Raw genomic sequence first — 24,127 nt, 5'->3', positions numbered from 1 at the left:
ATTGTTGCAGCAGAAAATATTTTACACTAAAGTCCACTCAAAAATATTTGAAGTCTTTATTAATCACTGTACAGTTTATATTAAATATACACCGATCAGCCATAACATTAAAACCACCTTCTTGTTTCTACACTCATTGTCCATTTTATCAGCTCCACTTTACCATATAGAAGTTCTACAATTACTGACTGTAGTCCATCTTTTTCTCTGCATGCTTTGTTAACCTTCTTTATGGTCAGGACCCCCACAGGACCACTACACATCAGGTATTATTTGGGTGGTGGATCATTCTCAGCACTGCAGTGACACTGACATGGTGGTGGTGTGTTAGTGTGTGTTGTGCTGGTATGAGTGGATAAGACACAGCAATGCTGATGGAGTTTTTTTATCACCTCACTGTCACTGCTGGACTGAAAATAGTCCACCAACCAAAAATATATCCAGCCAACAGCGCCCCATGGGCAGCATCCACCACCATGTTGAATTCACTGCAGTGCTGAGAATGATCCACCTCCTAAATAATACCTGCTCTGTGGTGGTCCTGGCCATTGAAGAACAGAGTAAAAGCAGGTTAAAAAGTATGTAGAAAAACAGATGAACTACAGTCAGTAATTGTAGAACTACAAAGTTCTCCTATATGGTAAGTGGAGTAGAAACAAGGAGGTGGTTTTAATGTTATGACTGATCAGTGTATACAGTGTAAAATTCTAACTGTCTGCTATTTGTTCTGAGTTAGACTCTTTTACTCTGTTAATCATTAATCTTCTAACCATTCCAATGACATCAGGATGCAGGAGGCAGTCCAGCACATCATTGGTTAATATACGTTCTTGTTTGGCACCACCGATTTCATTGTCTATTGGCTTTTGGGATCCCCTGAGTACCTCTTCTTTCTCAAGTGTATCCACTGGCAGGGGCTTCGTTTTGTTTGGGGTAAGTGGTGCGTCGTCTTCTCCCAGCAAAGTCTTTTTGTTGTTTGTCGCCGAGTGTTTGTGAGACATTTCCGCACTACACATTACCGGAATGAGGTGAGGTCCGAAGGGAATTGAGGTCTTTAACTGACCACTGGAGTCCCGCTTCGAAGAGGAGGTACCGAGTTGGTCTTCACATCTTACCCCGTCTTCAGCATGTGCACTTCTTTTATCCATGTAAGCCTTCAGAGCCAGATTTAAGTACTGCATGTTTTCATCATGTGGAGAAATATTGTCCTTTAAAACAATACAAAACAGCAGTGATAGGATGAATGATTTCACTTGTCTAATTACAATCTTTACACCAGCCTTTCTGATCTGAGTGAACTGTGGTGTGTGAGACAACACAATGCTCTGTAAGAATTAGTCTAAACCAGGGGTGCCCAGTAAGTCGATCACAGTGCACGCTGGTAGATCGTGCCTCATTCAAACAGGTCAACGTGATTGACATGAAATGTCAATAATTAAGTGTGCCTAAATTGTAAAGGCTATTAAAGGCAACATGTAGGTCCCTGACTCTTTTCTGTAGAGGATCTGTATAATGTACACGATCATTTCCACTTAAACAGATCAGATGAAGTCAGTACCTCAGTGGGATTGAGCCAGCTGTCTTTGTTGTCCAGACTTGGTGTAGTCTTTAGGGCACAGATGATGGTCTTGGTAAGCGCCTCTCCTATTCGGGCCTCATCATCACTCTCCTGCATTAAAACGAGATTGTCTGACCAAGCACGTTCCAGTCAAAATAGAATATCAATGTTTTTTGTGATTTGTGCAGTTTAGGATGCTTTATTATAAACAAAATTTGTCAGCGGTGCACCAGTGTTCATCTGCCAAGTTTAAGCAATCTGTTTCTGAGATCTAATTCATCCAGGTTTTCTAAATAATTTAAAATGGGACTGGTAATTATTATTCTTGAGCGATGTGACTCAGACCAAGGACTCTTTGTCCTTGCAGGAAATACATGTGGTGTGCAGCATTGGTGTAGCACTTATTTATTACTCACCTGCTGCCTTAGATAATTAAGGCAGTTTGGATCACCCTTATAATCTTACTTTATAAACTTGTCACAGAATTCCCTTTAGACTTAGTCAAATCTCATACTCGTTATCAGAATGAAGACATTGCTTTGGCATATATCACATTCAAACTGCAGATAACCAAGGAAAAATTTAAGCCCTAGGCTAGATCATGACAGTAAGCTACTCAAAATGACTGATGATCCTGACAAAATTTTTGCAAGACATATAGCAGCCTAATGCAGCTGGTATTAAAAGGCATAAATCCACATTCATTCACACCTCACCATCTCAATCCAGGAGTTCACGCTGATAGTTACTGGGTCGACTGATTCCACATAATGCCACCAATGTCTTGGGACAAACAGCACCTAATTGCAATAAAAGAGGCATTAATGCATAACAAATCAAAGGAATTTTCACAATGGAAAGGCAATTTGTGACTTACAAATATTAACACCTTTTTCACCAAATGCATTCTGCACAGGCGCCTCTCTATCTACTGTGGTGGAAAAACCCTTTTAATAAATACCTTGAAGACTGGATTGTAAGTAGGAAAGAGGTTTATTCTTGTCTGCAGAGAAGGATCACACTGGCAAGCCTCTCATAGAAATCTGAGCAGTGTGACCCAAAGAAAGGGAATGATCCCCCTTATGTACATGAAGACAAATGTCCTTGTGGGACAGTTCACACGTTGACAGATGTTACTTAGGTAGGAAACAGGAACTGTTTAAAGACAGCTACTACAGGATCTGTAAGTCGTAAACTGTGAGCAACAGGATCTGTAAGTCACGTAATTGCATTGTATGAATTAACATTTTCCTTCACACTACTAATCAGGGTCCTTACACAACATTTGAAGACCCCAACCCAGATCTTTTAATCATTAAGAGTTTATATTCATAAGGTCCTTATGCTAGTAAATATGTAAATAACTGTAAGCTAGGTAATGTTATATTACCAACAGAATTTTAGCTAGTACAGGAGCTGTGCTATATTTTGGAAAGTTGACAGCAAATCCCAGCATCTTTAGGGTGCTACTGTTGTGCCCCCAAGTTAGACCCTTTATTGCTCAAGTTGTATCTTGTTTCGGCCGACAGGTCGACGCTAGATGTGGCAGCTCTCAAAACGCCATGTGTGAACTGTTCAACGACTCGATGCGAGCGGCTTGCCAATGGCTCGCAGTCTCAAGAAAAATGTCTAGCATGCTAAATATCTGGACCTGTCGGCGACTCAAAATCATGTAGTTTGAAAAGTGTTGCGGTCAGGTTGTGATTGTTGTGAAAGCAAGATGCAGAAGGGAAACCCGGGGGGGTATTTGTGACTTATCATCCACGCCAAACCATGAAACCAGCATTGCATTGCAAAAAATATTTATTTGACTTCCAACTCTCTCTGTAGAACAGACAATCCCTGCTGGCCGCATAGCCAAATCTACTCCTTCAGCCCAGACGTAGTTTGCAAGAACAGACAGACACAACTGAGATTCCTCCTAGGGATAGATGGTGTAGTGTGTGACCCCCTATCGCTGATCAATTATGTAGTGTAAAAACCACAACGACTTAAAAGGCTCCCGATTAAAAGTGATCAAGTTGAGTAGTGTGAACTGTACAGTGATCCAAACAACTTGAAAGTCGTGTAGTGTGAACTTAGCATTAGATCCTAAAATGGTAGTCTTCCCTATTCCCAACTGACCCTGCTCTCTGTGTATAAGAGATGATGTTTCTACCTTCTCTACTTAACAGATCCATATTGTACAACCTTGGGTATTTCAGATGTACAAAGGACAGCACCTAATATCTTCTTCTCAAGTGTGTTGATCTGCCCCATACCAGTGAGTCTCAGATCAAGCCTGTGTTGGCCCTCACCTTTTCAGGTTGGTAGTAGTTGTGCAATTGGGGAATTCAAATAGTAATGGGAAATTACTCACTGGAAGAATCTAAGGTAATAGAAGTCATGACAGCATTGGTGTGATTGGTTCAAAGTAAATGACACAAATTCAGGACACTCGTCTGCCTCCGTTTGCCTTCATTTTCTTCCCGCAACTTAAGAAGAGATGAAGGCCAAGGCAAGCTCAGATAAGTTTGTTTGGAAAATTCAGATAAAAAGGAGCCTTATTACAAAAACATTACATCATAAGTATCATACAGATCATAAATAAAAGGGAGGGGTCAAGGTTTTTAGGTCAGAAAACATTTTAAAATGTATATTTTTAAGGTTCTCACAATCAGAGGGCGGATATACTAATTATTTGGGGAGTTCATGTCTTTATATATGCATATAAAAGTGATATTGGCAAGTTATGATGCTTTTGGAATTCACTTTTCCTACTAAAGTTTAGATAATTAAATTAGAAACATTTATTCTGATATTCTTTAACTGAAACCATCATGCCTACCAATCAGATAAAATGGTTTTAAGTAAATAAATGTAAAATCACAGATCAGAGTTTTTGCATCAGCACTCCTAAGATTAAAATTCAATAATACAGGCACAGAATACCAACAGCAAATCACTCACTCACTTTCTTAACTGCTTATCCAATCAAGGTCGTGCTGCTGGAGCCTATCCCAGCTTCTCAATAGGCGCAAGGCACACAGTAACACCCTGGATGGGGTGCCAGTCCATCGTAAGGCAGACACATACTGATCATCTATTGCTGCTGTTTGAGTTGGTCATCTTCTAGACCTTCATCAGTGGTCACAGGATGCTCTGTTGGCTGGATATTTTTGGTTGGTGGACTATTCTCAGTCCAGCAGTGACACTGAGGTGTTTAAAAACTCCAGCAGTGCTGCTGTGTCTGATCCACTCATACCAGCACAACACACATTAACACACCACCACCATGTCAGTGTCACTGCAGTGCTCTGTATACCTGCTCTGTAGTGGTTCTGGGAGAGTCCTGACCATTGAAGAACAGCAGGAAAAGGGGGGTAACAAAGCATGCAGAGAGACAGATGGACTACAGTCAATAATTGTAGAACTACAAAGTGCTCCTATATGGTAAGTGGAGCTGATAAAATGGACAATGTGTGTAGAAACAAGGAGGTGGTTTTAATGTTATGGCTGATCGGTGTACACACACACACACACACACACACACCCATTCACCTATAGGGCAATACAGTGTCTTTAATTAACCTGACTGCATGGGGATAGAAACCAAGACCTTCAACAGCAAATTAAAACAGCAAACTAATTCTGCTCTCCACTAGTGGAAAGCTGTATTCTATTGTACTGTTTTTACTGTGATTGTGCAGTGCTTTATGACATTTATCTAGACTGAAGTGGACAAGGCGTAGTCAATTTTTGGAAGGCTTTGTAGCAGCTTTTCATTTTGTATAATACACTTTGCCTGGTTCCTCAACACAATAGTTATGGTTTTTTTTAACTGAGCTGACAGTATATATCCGGCCTGCAACCAAGCAGATAATTGTTGACAAGCTGCTGCAGCCTTTAGATGGAAAAGTTCTATTCTGACAATCATGAGCTGAATGAATACTGTGTAAAACCGCTTAATTCAATTGTGTGAGAGAAAATGATCAATAGAAAATGTGCAGACGCTGCAAATCTCCAACCTATCGCAATATTTTAAAGTAAGCTGTTGGCAGAAAGGTTTGCCTGGCCTAAGGTCTTGTGGCTTTACAAAAAAAACACTGTAAAAAGTAAAGAAAATCTCAAATACAGGCAGAATTAATCAATGCACCTCATTAATAAATTACTATTAAAATATGTAAAAAAAAAAAATCAATATGTTCCTAGACAATTTTACAAACTGTACATAATGTAACTGAACAAGTGAAATACTCTTCCTATGATGGCAGATCATAAATATGGCTTTAAGTCCAACCATTAAATGCTTTATGGGGTTTAGTTTGGTTGACTATGGAGAAATGATCACCTCTGGTCTTTAAATAGTTGTTACAAGGTTTTGAGATGTGTTTTGGGTCAATATATTTCTGCAGCATCAATCCTTTTTCACATTAATCAAAACCAGAGGGTATATCATGTCTCTGAAGAATGAAGTGGTTATTTTGTGGTACCTCTCCTTTGTCTGGGTGTACTCGATTCTGTGTAGGCACCCAAATCAAAGTGGGCCATTACATCACTAGCCTGAACTTTTTCTCCCCTAATCTAGTCGTGTCCAATTACCCTGATTGCGTCCTCTATACTGATTCGACCCTTCACCGCTGACTGAGGACGCCTCTCAACTGACATACGCCCCCTACGTACAGTCAGTACAGACTGCATTTTTCACTTGCACGAGTCGAGTTCATACACTTGACTGGCACTGTGTATGGAGGGCCACACCCCCATCAGCATTATTCCTCAGCCCTGTGCAGGCGTCATCAGTCAGCCAGCAGGGGCCGCAGTCGCACCAGTTATGAGGACCTATGATCCGACTTTCTTACCCTCTAACCCTGAACAAAAGTCAATCGTTGTTCATGCTGCCGCCCAGCCCAGTCGGAATACGATGTATTCGAAACCCCAACTCTGGTGCGCTAGCGTACTTTACCGCTGCACCACCTGAGCGGCAGAGCGACCCATTTGTTTCACAAATGTTTGTAGAAGCAGTCTGCATGCCTAGGTGCTTGGTTTTATACACCTGTGGCCATGGAAGTGATTGGAACACCTGAATTCAGTGATTTGGATGGGTGAGTGAATACTTTTGGCAATATAGTGTATGTATTCGCACTCTTAAGCAGTGCAATAATGTTAGACACTCTGACTGAGAATTGAGACACTGGAAATGTGTATTTTCTCCCTTTATTAGTATGTGGCTGAAACTGTATGCTGAGAATACTCTAGCTGTGTTTGACTGCCACTAACTGTCTTGCCAAAATCTAATCTGTCAAATAGTGTAAGCACAAGGGCTTCATACACACTGCTGCAATAACAAAGAGATACACACCCACATTTGTTTCTTCTTTAATTTTTACTTTAGGAAGACAAAGTCTTATGCGCTGCAAATCTGAAGATGACTATTTTTTGCACAGTTTTCTTAGACATCACACAGTGTTTAAAACTCAGCTTCAAATGTCAAGTATATTATTATTGAAATTATCTTGCTCCTGCTATAATGATTAAACAATTAAAATAGAAGTACTAACCTTTACTAAATCCTGCTTTTATGCAAAAGGTTTTAAAATAAAACATGTAAAAATGGCTTGCAAGTGACTCAACAATAAAAAGTGAGACTGTAGGTTTGATGATAGAGATGGAGCATAATTGGCCCTGCTCTTTGGTTGTGAGAGATGGCATTTCTGTTTCCCCTGAAGAATCAAACCACCAGCCAATTTAAGGTGTCTGTGAGTTCAGGTGAGTTCATGTGTCCAGAAGTTTTTCTGCCTGCAGTTTAGTTGCTGCAGTTTAAAAGTAAGACAAGGGATTTGGCACAGACTGCATTGGAAGTAAACTTACTTGTATGCATTAACAGCAAACTCTTATTTTTTACCTAACAGCCTTACATAAAAGCATAATTTTTTAATGCATTTTCTCCCTTTTACCCAATTGCATTATGCATCCTCTCTACTGGTGCAGACCTCTACCCCGATTGTGGAGAGCGAACTGAAACAGCCTCCTCCGACACGTGAGCAGTAGCCAACTGCATCTTTTCACCTGCACGAGGTGATTCATATGTGAATCAGTCTTGTGCACGGAGAGCCACACCCTGATTGGCTTATTCCTCTACTCTGTGCAGACACCATCAATCAGCCAGCAGAGGTCGTAAGAGGTCGTCTGCATCCCTCCCTGGATGAACAACAGCCAAACGTTGTTCTTGTGGCCGCCCAGCCCAGTCCGATTGCAGAGCTGAGACTTGATACAATATATTCGAAATCCCAGCTCTGGTGTGCTAGTGTATTTTTAGCATAATTTAGCAGAACACCACCACATTCCAGACACTCGGGTTGCTCAGCGGTCTATAATGCTACAACAGCTCACCACCACAATTATTTGAATCCGTGCTATCAGTCAGCCGGGCAGACACGATTGGCTATGCGTGCAGCCAAAGCCCTGTGACAGGTTGGCACCCTGTCCAGGGTATTCCAAACATGCCACAACCCTGACCAAGTTAATGAAAAAGAAATCAAAATGAAATGTTGATGTACCTGACCTGGCTCCAGTGTGACGATGTGTGCTCTGGCTCTTCGGAAAGCCGGAAATCTGCACAAATCTGGATGCACCACACTGACCTGACTGAACACACTGGACTCCTCATATGGTATACGTGTTGGGTACAGACAGTCTGCATCATCAGGAGGAAAGAGATGCCACCGTTTCCTAAAAAAAAAAAGAGATATACAGTGTATCACAAAAGTGAGTACACCCCTCACATTTTTGCAAATTTTTGATTATATCTTTTCATGGGACAACACTATAGACATGAAACTTGGATATAACTTAGAGTAGTCAGTGTACAGCTTGTATAGCAGTGTAGATTTACTGTCTTCTGAAAATAACTCAACACACAGCCATTAATGTCTAAATAGCTGGCAACATAAGTGAGTACACCCCACAGTGAACATGTCCAAATTGTGCCCAAATTGTGTCGTTGTCCCTCCCTGGTGTCATGTGTCAAGGTCCCAGGTGTAAATGGGGAGCAGGGTATTTAAATTTGGTGTTTTGGGTACAATTCTCTCATACTGGCCACTGGATATTTAACATGGCACCTCATGGCAAAGAACTCTCTGAGGATGTGAGAAATAGAATTGTTTGCTCTCCACAAAGATGGCCTGGGCTATAAGAAGATTGCTAACACCCTGAAACTGAGCTACAGCATGGTGGCCAAGGTCATACAGCGGTTTTCCAGGACAGGTTCCACTCGGAACAGGCTTCGCCAGGGTCGACCAAAGAAGTTGAGTCCACGTGTTCGGCGTCATATCCAGAGGTTGGCTTTAAAAAATAGACACATGAGTGCTGCCAGCATTGCTGCAGAGGTTGAAGACGTGGGAGGTCAGCCTGTCAGTGCTCAGACCATACGCCGCACACTGCATCAACTCGGTCTGCATGGTCGTCATCCCAGAAGGAAGCTGACGCATAAGAAAGCCCGCAAACAGTTTGCTGAAGACAAGCAGTCCAAGAACATGGATTACTGGAATGCCCTGTGGTCTGACGAGACCAAGATAAACTTGTTTGGCTCAGATGGTGTCCAGCATGTGTGGCGGCGCCCTGGTGAGAAGTACCAAGACAACTGTATCTTGCCTACAGTCAAGCATGGTGGTGGTAGCATCATGGTCTTGGGCTGCATGAGTGTTGCTGGCACTGGGGAGCTGCAGTTCATTGAGGGAAACATGAATTCCAACATGTACTGTGACATTCTGAAACAGAGCATGATCCCCTCCCTTCGAAAACTGGGCCTCATGGCAGTTTCCCAACAGGATAACGACCACAAACACAACCTCCAAGATGACAACTGCCTTGCTGAGGAAGCTGAAGGTAAAGGTGATGGACTAAACCCAATTGAGCACCTGTGGCGCATCCTCAAGTGGAAGGTGGAGGAGTTCAAGGTGTCTAACATCCACCAGCTCCGTGATGTCATCATGGAGGAGTGGAAGAGGATTCCAGTAGCAACCTGTGCAGCTCTGGTGAATTCCATGCCCAGGAGGGTTAAGGCAGTGCTGGATAATAATGGTGGTCACACAAAATATTGACACTTTGGGCACAATTTGGACATGTTCACTGTGGGGTGTACTCACTTATGTTGCCAGCCATTTAGACATTAATGGCTGTGTGTTGAGTTATTTTCAGAAGACAGTAAATCTACACTGCTATACAAGTTGTACACTGACTACTCTAAGTTATATCCAAGTTTTAGTTCTATAGTGTTGTCCCATGAAAATATATAATAAAATATTTGCAGAAATGTGAGGGGTGTACTCACTTTTGTGATACACTGTATATGTTCGCACTTAGTTCATTCTAATCCCCCTAAGCAGAAAAAGCACTTAATAAAAATGAATTCATAATATTATTATTACTACCTTGGGGTACCAGTGGTACATTAATGGCTTAAGAAAAAATCTAGTGGCATGCTGAAAGCCCTGAATTTAACCCCACAGAGCACATTTGAGATGAATTGGAACACTGATTGCAAGCCAGAATCGGATTGTCCAAAATTGGATGTGCCTAAAACCACAAAATTCTCATTTGACTTAATGAGCACAAGCTTCCACAGACATAATCCAAAATCTTGTGGGAAGCCTTCCCAGCTGAGTGAAGCCTGTAATAGCTGCAAAGGAAGATAGGGGAGACCCCATATGAATGGTTTTGGTATGGCCCTTCCAACGAGCTTATGATCGGGTGTCCACGTACTATAGTCCATATAGTGTATGTCATCAGAGCTACTAAAGGAAACATTTGGAACTGTTGTGTAACAGTATAGATTAGTTTAGTCTCATAACAAATATTCAATCATGCCAACATGTTGCTGGTACTTTTGTTGGAGGTAGAAAAGTTAAACTAAAACAGCAAATGAAGAAATGGAAAAAAAAAGTCACATTTATTTTATATTATACTATATATAGTGAAAGACAGCCAGATCACTATGAGAAAAATGACTTTATTGATGTGACTGCTGGCATACCTGACTGCTCACATGGACCACCAACACCACCTCTCTAGTGAAAAAAGCACAGAAGCGGCTCTACTTTTTAAGGACACTAAGAAAGGCCAACCTGTCCAAGCAGCTACTGGTGTCCTTCTATCGCAGCACGGTGGAAAGCATACTCACCCATGGCATTCTGGTGTGGTATGCCAGCTGCTCTGAGGCTGACAAGAAGGCTCTTCAGAGGGTAATCAAATCACCTCAGAGAACCATCAACACTGAGCTGCCTTCACTAGAGAACATTTACAAAACCCGATGCCTGCGTCAGGCCACAAACATCATAAAGGACTCATTTCACCCTTGTTGCAACCTGTTCTCCTTGTTGCCCTCTGGTAGGCGCTATAGGAGTATCAAGGCCCGTACTTCCAGACTCCTGAAAAGCTTTTACCCCTCCGCCATAAAAACACTAAACTATCAAACTTTACATCCTAGGAAATAATGTGCAATTTATAGAGACCGTGCAATAACCTTCTTCTTCTTTTCTTTTCTGGAAAGTTCTTAAAACCACACGTTTATTTCTGTATCTAGATGTGTATATGTTTATTTTGTAAATACATGTGTATATATATGTCTGTGTGTACATACATGTACCGTCAAGGAGATGCTCAAAAAATTTCGTTGTGCACTGTGCAATGACAATAAAGGCATTCTATTCTATTCTATTCTATACTGTGTAAGCATCAAATATAACTGGAAACCAGATGAAAAGATGCAGTCGGCTACTGCACACGTGTTGGAGGGGGCATGTGTTAGTCACGATTGCTTGGTCAGGAGTGGGAGCAGTAGACAGAAAGCAAAATTCAATTAGGTAATATGACTAGATTGGGAGGAAAATTGGGGATAGATGCAAAAAAATTTTTGTACATAAGAGAGATAGACAGCATCAGGAAAGGCATCATGCGTAAAAAACAGTGCCAAATTAAATTTGCTGACGAATGATCGGCTGTGGCGACCCCTAACCGGAGCATCCAAGAGGATTCATTCATTCGTTTGCACTATTTTTAATATGTAGTTTAAGCTTAAAAATAAATCATTCACATGCACTTACACACAAGTCACAGTAAACCTGTAAAATCTAAGCTGACTCTAAATATAAAAGAATTTTAGTAGATTATATTTAAATTATATTTAGTAGAATTTTAGCTCTTATGGTTACAAGGTGAACTACATCAGCAATGTGGGTTATTTCCAGCACAGTATCATAAAATGCTAGCTGTTTAGCAAGGGAGTCTACCATGTTTGCATTTGTGAGCAGTGGCCATTGCTGTGGAGTGAAAGTGTCCTAGGGCAGTGTCTATAATGTGACTAGCAGTAGGACAGTAAACATGCTTTTATGACATTGTTTGTTTTGTTGGTTTATTCAGATATACACTGATCAGCCATAACATTAAAACCACCTCCTTGTTTCTACACTGTTCATTTTATCAGCTCCACTTACCATATAGAAGCACTTTGTAGTTCTACAATTACTGACTGTAGTCCATCTGTTTCTCTGCATGCTTTTTAGCTTGCTTTCACCCTGTTCTTCAATGATCAGGACCCCCACAGGACCACCACAGACCAGGTATTATTTAGGTGGTGGATTGTTCTCAGCACTGCAGTGACACTGACATGGTGTGTTAGTGTGTGTTGTGCTGGTATGAGTGGATCAGACACAGCAGCGCTGCTGGAGTTTTTAAATACCGTGTCCACTCACTGTCCACTCTATTAGACACTCCAACCTAGTTGGTCCACCTTGTAGTTGTAAAGTCAGACTCGATCGCTCATCTATTGCTGCTGTTTGAGTTGCTCATCTTCTAGACCTTTATCAGTGGTCACAGGACGCTGCCTACGGGGTGCCGTTAGCTGGTTATTTTTTGATTGCTGGATTATTCTCAGTCCAGCAGTTACAGTGAGGTGTTAAAAAACTCCAGCAGCGCTGCTGTGTCTGATCCACTCATACCAGCACAACACACACTAACACACCACCACCATGTCAGTCACTGCAGTGCTGAGAATGATCCACCACCTAAATAATACCTGCTCTGTAGTGGTCCTGGGAGAGTCCTGACCATTGCAGAACAGCATGAAAGCATGCAAGAAACAGATGGACTACAGTCAGTAATTGTAAAATGACAAAGTGCTTCTATGTGGTAAGTGGAGCTGATAAAATGGACAGCGAGTGTAGAAAAAAGGGGGTGGTTTTAATGTTATGGCTGCTCAGTGTATTCACCTTGTTTCCAATAGCAACAACAGTTTAATACTGACCAGTGCACCATTCCACTTTTCTGAACGTTATCATGCAGCACTAACATGAATCTATTTCCTCCACACAGCTCACACACACACACCTTTGGAAAGGTTGTGAAAATATGTTTCAAACAGTAAAATCTCTGTCAGCACATCACATCTGACACATATACAGTGTATCACAAAAGTGAGTACACCCCTCACATTTCTGCAAATATTTCATTATATCTTTTCATGGGACAACACTATAGACATGAAACTTGGATATAACTTAGAGTAGTCAGTGTACAGCTTGTATAGCAGTGTAGATTTACTGTCTTCTGAAAATAACTCAACACGCAGCCATTAATGTCTAAATAGCTGGCAACATAAGTGAGTACACCCCACAGTGAACATGTCCAAATTGTGCCCAAATGTGTCGTTGTCCCTCCCTGGTGTCATGTGTCAAGGTCCCAGGTGTAAATGGGGAGCAGGGCTGTTAAATTTGGTGTTTTGGGTACAATTCTCTCATACTGGCCACTGGATATTCAACATGGCACCTCATGGCAAAGAACTCTCTGAGGATGTGAGAAATAGAATTGTTGCTCTCCACAAAGATGGCCTGGGCTATAAGAAGATTGCTAACACCCTGAAACTGAGCTACAGCATGGTGGCCAAGGTCATACAGTGGTTTTCCAGGACAGGTTCCACTCGGAACAGGCTTCGCCAGGGTCGACCAAAGAAGTTGAGTCCACGTGTTCGGCGTCATATCCAGAGGTTGGCTTTAAAAAATAGACACATGAGTGCTGCCAGCATTGCTGCAGAGGTTGAAGACGTGGGAGGTCAGCCTGTCAGTGCTCAGACCATACGCCGCACACTGCATCAACTCGGTCTGCATGGTCGTCATCCCAGAAGGAAGCTGACGCACAAGAAAGCCCGCAAACAGTATGCTGAAGACAAGCCGTCCAAGAACATGGATTACTGGAATGCCCTGTGGTCTGACGAGACCAAGATAAACTTGTTTGGCTCAGATGGTGTCCAGCATGTGTGGCGGCGCCCTGGTGAGAAGTACCAAGACAACTGTATCTTGCCTACAGTCAAGCATGGTGGTGGTAGCATCATGGTCTTGGGCTGCATGAGTGTTGCTGGCACTGGGGAGCTGCAGTTCATTGAGGGAAACATGAATTCCAACATGTACTGTGACATTCTGAAACAGAGCATGATCCCCTCCCTTCGAAAACTGGGCCTCATGGCAGTTTTCCAACAGGATAACGACCCCAAACACAACCTCCAAGATGACAACTGCCTTGCTGAGGAAGCTGAAGGTAAAGGCGATGGACTAAACCCAATTGAGCACCTGTGGCGCATCCTCAAGTGGAAGGTGGAGGAGTTCAAGGTGTCTAACATCCACCAGCTCCGTGATGTCATCATGGAGGAGTGGAAGAGGATTCCAGTAGCAACCTGTGCAGCTCTGGTGAATTCCATGCCCAGGAGGGTTAAGGCAGTGCTGGATAATAATGGTGGTCACACAAAATATTGACACTTTGGGCACAATTTGGACATGTTCACTGTGGGGTGTACTCACTTATGTTGCCAGCCATTTAGACATTAATGGCTGTGTGTTGAGTTATTTTCAGAAGACAGTAAATCTACACTGCTATACAAGTTGTACACTGACTACTCTAAGTTATATCCAAGTTTTATTTCTATAGTGTTGTCCCATGAAAAGATATAATAAAATATTTGCAGAAATGTGAGGGGTGTACTCACTTTTGTGATACACTGTATATCTCAGATTCTGTTCTGCAGGATACAGTACAGTAGTGCAAATTATATAGCACACTCATTCTAAGGAGTCTTAAAGCAATTACAGACACAGGAGAAGTGTTTCTTTGTCATAGCAGGGTTCTGTATGATGTAGACTTAGTAGAGTTTAGGAATACTGTGATCTTTCCACTGTCATGGCATGTCATTGAGCGTTTTCCGCCCTGCTAGAGGCCATATGCCTCATTCAAGTGCAGAAACATTAAGGACCAGAGACAGTTCAGCCAAAAAGCACTAGACCAGCTGCAAAACTCACTTCAGAGTTCCAAACTGCCTTTAAAAGCGGCACACAGGAGCTTCCTAGATTGGTTTTTCATGGCCTGAACAGCCTAAGATGAAGTGGTGAAAAGCACAATACTATTGGACTCTGATTGAGTGAAAACATTCTCCTGAGAGATGAATCACCCATTTAATGGTCTGGGGTTGAGGGTTTTGAAAACTTAAAACCCAATGAATAGACATTTATGATTATTATTGTTTATGCATTTTCTCCCCTTTTTCTCCCAACTTTAGCATATTCAATTACTCGATTGCATTCCGCTTCCTCTCTACGGATGTTGATCTCCACCCTGGTTGAGAGGAGCCATGACTAACACACGCCCCCTCCTACACGTGTGCAGTAGCCGACTGTATCTTTTCACCTGCACGAGGTGAGTTCATATGCGAATCAGCTTTGTGTACGGAGAGCCACACCCTGACCAATGCATTACTCCCCCCCCCGTCCCTGTGCAGGTGCCATCAATCAGCCAGCAGTGGTCGTAATTGCATCAGTTATGAGCAACACCCTGTATGAACCACAGCCAATCATTGTTCATGTAGGTGCCCAGCCTGCCGGATGGCATAGCTAAGATTCGAAACGATGAGTTCGAAATGTCAGCTCTGGTGTGCTAGCGTGTTTTACTGCTGCGCCACAGGAGCGCCCCCTAGTCTTGTAATTTTAAACATGTGTTATACAGCCTTGATTTGTAAACCTGATCACTTGAAGAAACACAACTGTAATTATCTATGTGATAATTAAACAAATTATAAATATGTTGTAGAGAAAAGGTGGAAAGAAAACCAATGCATTAGCATGTGAATGGGACGTTAAGTCGAGTTTTGTGCTGTTACCTGCCCTGTATTTGGAAGACAAGATTACATCCATAAGTGTCCTGGTGACATGGAGTATTTGCACCATTAGTACCAACCCAGATTGTACTCTCTCGACCATCACGGCCTGGGTATCCAAAATCTGACCACAACACATCCTGCAACAAATCAAGCGATTCAACATTTAGTATACAACACAACAATTAATACGAATTACAAACACATGGCCAAAAATATATTCAAAAAAAATGGAGACCATGTGTCGTTTTGTTTATCAAACCGTGAAACTAATGACAGAATCTGTTAAAGTGTTTAAGGATGCTGTCTAGCAACCCGGAAAATGAATCTGTTAAGAGCCTGGAGACTGTAAATGACAGACTGTGCAATCTGGGATTTCAGCAATCTTTAGATGGTGCTATTCATCATTTTAGGAGAGCCGATGTCTGCCAGTCTCACAGGGCTTGGCTTCGGCAGGTCTGATGTCAGTGGGAGCTCCTTAGAATGTATTATTATTTACAAAAAAATGGCATGTCAGTGTCACACATTGAGGTCAAACCAATCTTTCAGCATTATACCGATGACTAAACGTCCCATCATAGTAGGCAATATAACATTTAAGAACATACCGAGCTTCAGAAGAATGGCTTAAGTATATTGTGCTAGATAATACCAATTAACAGTGCATATCCACATAAACAGTTAATATTATTCAAATATTAATAATATTTTTTAATGCATTTTCTCCCCTCTTTTCTCCCCCTTTAGTGCGTCCAATTGCATCATGCTTCCTCTCTGCCTATGCCGATCCCCGCTCTGAACGAGGAGATCGAAACTAACCCACGTGGGCGGCAGGCCGTATGCATCTTATTAGCATTGTGTACGGAGAGACGCACCCTAAGAGCACTCTTTCCTCATCTCTGTGTAGGCGCCTCTAATCAGCCAGCAGAGGTCGTAATTGCACCAGTCTGACAGAGAGAGACCAATATCCGGCTTAGTCCCGCCCATCTGAACAACAGGTTAATTGTTGTTCATGTGACCGCTCAGCCTCAGCCGGCAAGGCAGAGCTGAGATTCGATACGATGTATTCTATATCCCAGCTCTGGTTGCAGCGTGTGTTTTTACCGCCGCGCCACCTGAGCAGCTATAAACAGTTATTAAAATGTTAAATGTATTGAAGAGATGTGGGAGCTTATGTGGCGTAATGGTAAGTGAAATGGTGACTGGGGGTTTAACTGCAGATTCTAAGATAATTGCTTTTTTATTCTAAGATAACAGACTTTTATCTAATATATAGGGGCCTCACAGCAAGGAGGTCCTGGGTTCGATTTCCATGTGCAGCGGTCCGGGTCCTTTCTGTGTGGAGTTGGCATGTTCTCCCCGTGTCTGTGTGGGTTTCTTCCGGGAGCTCAGATTCACTCCCACAGTCAAAAGACATGCAAATTAGGTGAATTGTAGATACAAAATTGTCCATGACTGTGTTCAATATAACCTTGTGAACTGATGAATCTTGTGTGATGAGTAACTACTGTTCCTGTCATGTGTAAACATGACGTTAAAATCCTATTAAAACAAACAAACTTTATTTTTTAAATATATTTTGTTTATGCATTTTCTCTCTTTTAGCACGTCCAACTGCTTAATTGCGTCATGCTTCCTCTCCACCAATGTTGATCCCCGCTCTGATGAAACTAACCACGCCCCCTCCGACATGTGGGCAGCAGCCGTATGCATCTTGTCACCTAAACTTTGACGAATGCAATGTGGATCAGCACTGTGTATGGAGAGACACACCCTGACAGCACTCTTTTCCTATCTCTGTGCAGGCACCATCAAACAGCCAGCAGAGGTCGTAATTGCATTAGTTATGAGAGTCCCTATCCAGCTTAATATCCCACCCCTATCTGAACAACAGGCCAATCGTTGTTCATGTGGCTGCTCAGCCCAGCCGGCAGGCAGAGCTGAGACTCGACACGATGTATTCAAGATCCCAGCTCTGGTTCCAGCATGTGTTTTTACCGCTGCGCCACCCGAGCGGCCAAATCAAACAAACTTTAAATGGTTGAAACGCAGTAAGTGACTGTATAAAGGCTTTGAGTGTGACAGTTAATGTGACCTCATAATTTTCTCACTTTCAAGGGGCTTAATAATTTCTTTATGAAATGCTTTGCTGATGCAAAAGACATTCAGGGTGGATTTACCTTAAACATGCTGGGCTTGTCCTGAAACAGTAGAGCAATGTATTTGTAGTCTGCATAAGCCCAGTACTCCGAAACTGGACAGTGTGCAAAATGCCCTACAGACGCAGAGTCACTTCCTCCCCTGGTCCAATTTAGAAACTCTGTAAAAGTTGCTTCGACGTACGAGCACTCTGTTTCATAAAGGGGTTCTGGCAAAAGAGAGAAAAAGATCAAAATTGAAAACTGCAAGTAGAAAGAGATTGTTAGGGAAGGAAAAATTGACGAGGCCCCAAAGTCAATGTTTGAATAAATTGCTCTATCACTACAACCTGAAAAACCAAAAACACATTACTGGCTTTTTATTCATGTATTGCTTTGTGCTTTTGTAAATGGCACAAATTGTATTTTAGCACACATGATTTCTGCCCTTGTCAAGAAAAAAATGATTTCTCATTCTGGTGAAAAGTCAGTATTGAAAATGCTGGTTTTTGTTATGTAGATGGTGCAAATTATTTTTCTAGTTTCTGTAAGACTCCTGTCTCAGTGCCTGACCTCTTAAAACAGGAACAAAACAGGCTGTAAAAATGGCTTGCTTTTTATTTAAATGCTGTATCGCTTAATAACATTAACAAAGACCTTCCCTTTATAAGACGTATAATGACTGGAATTCAGGGGAAAGCTCTAGGTTGGTTCTCCTCCTACCTGAAAGATCGCTCATTTGCAGTTCAACTCGGTAAATGGACTTCCACTCCAGCTCCCATTAACTATGGTTTACCTCAAGGCTCTGTTCTGGGTCCTGTCCTATTCTCACTATATCTGACCCCCCTGGGTAAAATTTTTCAGAAATTTGGAATTTCTTATCTTTGTTATGCAGATGACACTCAAACCTGGGGACAACCATTCCATGAGTAGTCTCTCTGAATGTATGAAGGAGGTTAGACACTGGTTAACTAGTAACTTCCTTCAGCTCAATGAGAGCAAGTCTGAGGTAGTCATCTTTGGTTCATCTTCAAGTTCCCAAATTATTGGCGATGATTTGAAACTTCTCTTCCCTTGTTTGTCCTGCTGTGCTAAAAATCTAGGGGTTATTTCTGATCCAGCTCTCAAATTTAACAGACAAATTAATTCCGTTGTAAAAAGTAGCTTTTACCAATTAAGACGCATTGCCAAATTGAAATCTGTTTTATCATTTAAAGATAAAAGTCATTCATGCCTTTATTACGTCACGCCTTGATTATTGTAATTCACTTTACTTGGGTGTTTGTCAGTCTTCTTTGACCCACTTGCAGCTTGTCCAAAATGCCGCCGCTAGATTGCTTGCTGGTACAAAAAAACGTGAACACATTACACCTGTCATGGCCTACATTGGCTCCCCATCAAATATAGGGTCCAAATTAAAATTTTACTCTTTGTATTTAAGGCACTCCACGGTATGGCCCCATAGTACATCAGTGACATGTTTTGTCCCTATAAGGCACAAAGGATACTCCGATCTTCAAACAAATCTTTACTAAATGTACCTCAGTCTCGCTTAAAACACAAGGGTGACCATGCTTTCTCAGTCGCTGCTCCCAGACGACTACCTTATGGTATTAAATCCCAGACTTTAATTGATGCTTTTAAAACTTGTCTTAAAACCTACCTTTTCTCTCTGGCATATGAAGATGGTTAACCAGGTGTTTCTTTTACTCCTGCTGTTTTTATTTTTATTTTGTATATTCTATATTTATTAATCTAACAATGTATATTTATAGATATGAGATATGAGAGATATGAGAACATTTAATCATACACCTCTATGTCTATGCTTGTGGACTCTACTTTTCAGCTCATCCCACAGTTTTTTATGAGGTTTAGGTCAGCAGACTGAGATAGAAATCACAAAACTTTAATTTTGTGGTCAGCAAACCACATTTGTGTTGATTTCCCAGTGAATCATTGTCCAGTTGTTAGATCAAATCATGGCCTTTTAAAATTTAATGGGTGAGGTAGACAGGTTGTCCGAGGCCTCCTGTTTTACACACTTTGGTTACATTCATGACAGAAACGGTTACACAAGACAGTTACTGGTTACACAAGATTCATCAGTTCACAAGTTTAATGTCAAACACAGTCTTGGACAATTTTGTATCTCCAATTAACCTGACTGCATTTCTTTGGACTGTGGGAGGAAAACGGAGCTCCTGGAGGAAACCCACACAGACACGGGGAAACCATGCAAACTTCACACAGAAAGGACCCAGACCGCCCCACCTGGGGATCGAACGCAGGATCTTCTTGCTGTGAGGCGACAGTGCTACCCACTGAGCCACCGTGCCACCTAACAATATCACAAATCCACCAGCATGCTTCACAGCGGGGATGTATTTAATTCCACAGATCTAAAATACTATTGTTTTAAAATGGTTTGATTGAAATGTTCCACAAGCCTTTCACTTTTATTTAGCCTCTGTCTCAACTTTTTAAAAGCGAGTTGCTAAAATAAAATTCAGATTTGTCTTTTCCCTTTTGTGGACTTCTCTTTTTCCCTTTTGTTCTTTCTAATTTTGCCAGTTAATAAAAGTTTAAGAGCATTAACAAATTACAGATTCTTGTTTTTAAAGCATTTAACAACACCCCAACTGTTCTGGAAATGTGGTTTGTAAACACACACTGCCCACTGCAACATTGATGTATTGCATATTCGTTTTTATCCTGCCAGACACTGTACTAATGTCTCACATAAAAAATGAAAACACATTCACATCCGACACGTGTGCAGTACAGACTGCATCTTTTCACCTGCACGAGGCGAGTTCATATGCGGATCAGCTTGTGTATGGAGAGACACATTATGCACATTATTCCTCGACTCTGTGCAGGCGCCATCAACCAGCCAGCAGAGGTTGTAATTGCATCAGTTATGAGGGGTCCCTCTCCGGCTTCCCGTCCTGTATGAACAACAGCCAATAGTTGTTCAGCCGGATGGCAGAGCTGAGTTTCGAACCGACAAGTTTGAACCATGTCAGCTCTAATGTGCTAGCGTGTTTTACCGCTGCGCCACCTGAGCGGCCGAGAAAACACATTTTAACATCCCATAGACTTTTACATTATATGAACAACTGATAATATTTTCTTTTACTTGTTTAAATGTAGAAATAATGTCCTTACTCTTCTGTTCACAGTGTGTTCCAATACGAAAACGTAGAGACTTTTCTAGACACGATGCTAAATGCTCCAGAGTCCAGTTCCGTCCTGGCCAGTCATCTGTCATGTTGAGGAATACCGCTGGCCTGTCCAAAATCTGCAGTATTCTTTGCGCCTCCTCCGGTCTGAAAGGTTTAGTGGCCATTTCTGCAAGGAAGTACTGGATAAATATGATGAGTTGAAAGATTTACACATTGAATAATACAGACATACACTACTGATTTTATTCCATTCTCTTTGTCATTTTCATTGTGTGAGTTTGCATTTAAAGTCAGCACAATATCAGCTTTTATAGTTACAGTACATTTTACTGATTAATAGGATAAGAGACTCATTCCCTTTCTAACCGCTTATCCAATTAGAGTCTTGTGCTGGAGGCTATCCCAGCTTTTCAATGGGCGCAAGGAACACAGTAACACCCTGGATGGGGTGCCAGTCCATCGCAGGGCAGACACACATACACCCATTCACCTATAGGCCAATTGACTGCATGTTTTTGGACTGTGGGAGGAAACCGGAGCTCCCGGAGAAAACCCACGCAGACAAGGGGAGAACATGCAAACTTCGCACAAACTTGACCGCCCCGCCTGGGGATCGAACCCAGGACCTTCTTGCTGTGAGGTGACAGTGCTACCCACCGAGCCACCGTGCTACCCCAGGATAAAACACTTAAACCAATTCTAACACTGTAATTAACCATCTTTGTCCAGTCCAGGATGAGTCTATGACCACTGATTCGAATCCAAGTCCAAACCCAAATCCGAATAAAAGCAATCCCAGTTTAGAACCAAGACCAAGTTTTAACTAGAATTCACTTGATTTCTGATAAAAAAAATCAATCAACAGGGGCAGATACACATCTGAGTAACAATACTAAATAGTCAAGGACCATTCCTAGAAAACTATAACTATTATGATGCTTCCCAATGCATCATGCCTAATAGTTATTACAAGAATCCTAATTACTTATGTTCAGCCAGTTTAGGAACACCAAACATGCAAATTTATAATACATAGCCCAGACTGTACATTATAAGTCTACACACTTAAGGTACACTGCATTGGCAATGATTTCTGGACACTAGAACATTACATACACATCTGCTTGATCTTAATCCAAAGCATGTGGGAATACAATTATTAATACTGGTGAAACTGCTGTCATAATGGCTACTACATTTTGGAACATGATTGATTAGTAAGAATAGATTGCATAATATGACCTGCTGACTCAGCACTTGGTGCAGGCCAATTAAGTTCTTTCACACTAAGCTTAGCAAATTATTTCACTGTGAATCTCACTTAAGCATGAAGGTGTTATCCTGTAGGAACTAGAAAGGGCCCAAAATCCACAATACACAATTTTAACATTTTTAGTGGCTTTCACACTACACGACTGATCGGTGATAGGGGGTTTCACACTACACGATCTATCACCAACTGGAATCAAAGGTGAGCTTCTCTGCTCTCCCAAACTACGTTTTGTCACGAAAACAAACGCGAGAAGTGACAAAAGGTTTAACGATACCACGTCCAAAAATGCACGTCAACAAGTAGCGAGCGATCAAAGCTTGTGCACTGATGTGCAGTGTAAAATCAAAAAGAAAAAATAAATGAATCGGGGTGGATTTGGATGCACAAACAGCATGGATTGTTCTATAGTGAGTTGGAGGTTAATAAATATTTTTTGCAATGCAACCTTGGTGTTATGTTTTGTAGAGAACGTTAAGGCAGAAATACTGTAAAACGTGTGTGTGCCAGTGTATTCTGATATTAACTATATTATGCCCCTGTCCCACTTTTTTATAACTCCTCCTCTGCGTTTTTCCTCACACCGTATCTTGTGTTCTCATTGGCTGTTCGACATAGCACTCATTGCCAGTTGGGCGACTCAGATCCAGATATTTTACATGCTAGAAATCTCTTCGGTCGGCGAGTGCTGAGTAGTTCACACACAGCGATTGAGAGCCGAGTTTCGATCGCCGAACGAATACCGACAAATCTAGCGCCGACCGGTCGGCGAGCGAGAATCAGGGCAAAGATCGTGCAGTGTGAACTAGGCATAAGTTGGCTCAAAAAATCAAAAACCTGTTCTCTATTATTCCTCCTCTCGCAAGTTTTACAGTTGGCACTATGCATTTTGGCCGGTAGCATTATTGTGGCATTCATCACATCCACAATCATGTGATAGACTGCTTTCACTTTAAAGTCTAGAGGGCACAAGATGCAAGACCAGAGAATCAGGAAAAAGTAACATGGAGAAAACATGTTAAACTTGTTAAACCTTTTGTCACTTCTCGCGTTTGTTTTCGTGACAATACATCAATGGACAAGTATTTAGATTATTTGAAGACTGCTGACAACTGGTATGAAAGATGGATCTATAATAATAGTGGCAGTGTCCTATCAACAATTCCACTGATTGACTTCATTTAACACCAAATATGAGATTTACATGGCTTGGGGCACATTTTAAATGCACCTGTACTGCTATAATTATTCCAAAGTGGTTTGATGAACACCATCCTAACCACTATTTAAACATTACTAAACCTTTATGAGAAGTTCTGAAGTGCAGACTGGGAAGTAGATCAGCACCTTCTTCATCCCTTAAAAACTGAAATCATTTCTTTCTAAAGAATACTGCATAGATTACTAATCATCAGTCCTATTCGTTTTTAAGGCAGAGTGACCCCACTTCGTTTTCTGTTGCCTTGAACATCTGCCATGTCAAAATATTACATGATCATTTAATTTATAGGCGAAATGCAATGCATTTTACAAAAATACAATTAACGTCACAACTAGAAGCAACGTGCGACTGACCTGCTTCTCAAAACTGATGTAAATGATACGTTCAATTCAAATTCGGCCTTGTAAACAAATCCACGTGAGCATGCCCTAGTCTTCATATAAATGGAACATCCGGGAAAAGAAACTGTCGCCATTTTGGATCTCCCTACTCAAAAAACGTAATTTTAATAAATACACGACAGATCCAACATGGCGAGTTGAGGAGTTCAGTTTCCGTACTGTGTCCTCGTGTCACGT

At 41.6% G+C, this 24,127-nt stretch overlaps 1 protein-coding gene across 3 annotated transcripts; it reads right to left on the bottom strand.

Annotated features, from left to right (window-relative positions):
- Window positions 1–23,968, bottom strand: hspbap1 (hspb associated protein 1). 3 transcript variants are annotated; one of them, XM_063005890.1, is made up of 8 exons: window positions 23,903–23,968; window positions 21,041–21,223; window positions 17,912–18,099; window positions 15,735–15,871; window positions 8,098–8,269; window positions 2,275–2,358; window positions 1,559–1,669; window positions 1–1,208 (listed from the first exon to the last, which is right to left on the bottom strand). In XM_063005890.1, exons 2-8 carry the CDS (start codon window positions 21,219–21,221, stop codon window positions 708–710), a joined length of 1,374 nt encoding a protein of 457 aa, XP_062861960.1. In that variant the 5' UTR covers window positions 21,222–21,223; window positions 23,903–23,968; the 3' UTR covers window positions 1–707. The 3 variants fall into 3 exon arrangements, with proteins under 3 accessions (XP_062861960.1, XP_062861963.1, XP_062861962.1); XM_063005893.1 differs by having other exon boundaries at window positions 8,182–8,269; XM_063005892.1 differs by lacking the exon at window positions 23,903–23,968 and having other exon boundaries at window positions 21,041–21,267.
- Between the last annotated feature and the right edge of the window lie 159 nt (window positions 23,969–24,127).

The sequence above is a fragment of the Trichomycterus rosablanca genome, chromosome 12, assembly GCF_030014385.1.
Source record: "Trichomycterus rosablanca isolate fTriRos1 chromosome 12, fTriRos1.hap1, whole genome shotgun sequence".
In the NCBI taxonomy this organism is placed as follows: Eukaryota; Metazoa; Chordata; class Actinopteri; order Siluriformes; family Trichomycteridae; genus Trichomycterus; species Trichomycterus rosablanca.
The sequence above is the reverse complement of the archived record's forward strand: the minus strand, read 5'-3'. Positions and strand labels throughout refer to the sequence as shown.

Coding starts and splice junctions, on each gene's coding strand:
- hspbap1 (XM_063005890.1), bottom strand. CDS start 21,221: ATGGCCACTAAACCTTTCAGACCGGAGGAGGCGCAAAGAATACTGCAG. Junction 8,270..15,734: donor GTCTTCCAAATACAGGGCAG/GTAACAGCACAA, acceptor TTTTTTTTTTAG/GAAACGGTGGCATCTCTTTC. Junction 1,670..2,274: donor TGAACTCCTGGATTGAGATG/GTGAGGTGTGAA, acceptor GTTTTAATGCAG/GAGAGTGATGATGAGGCCCG.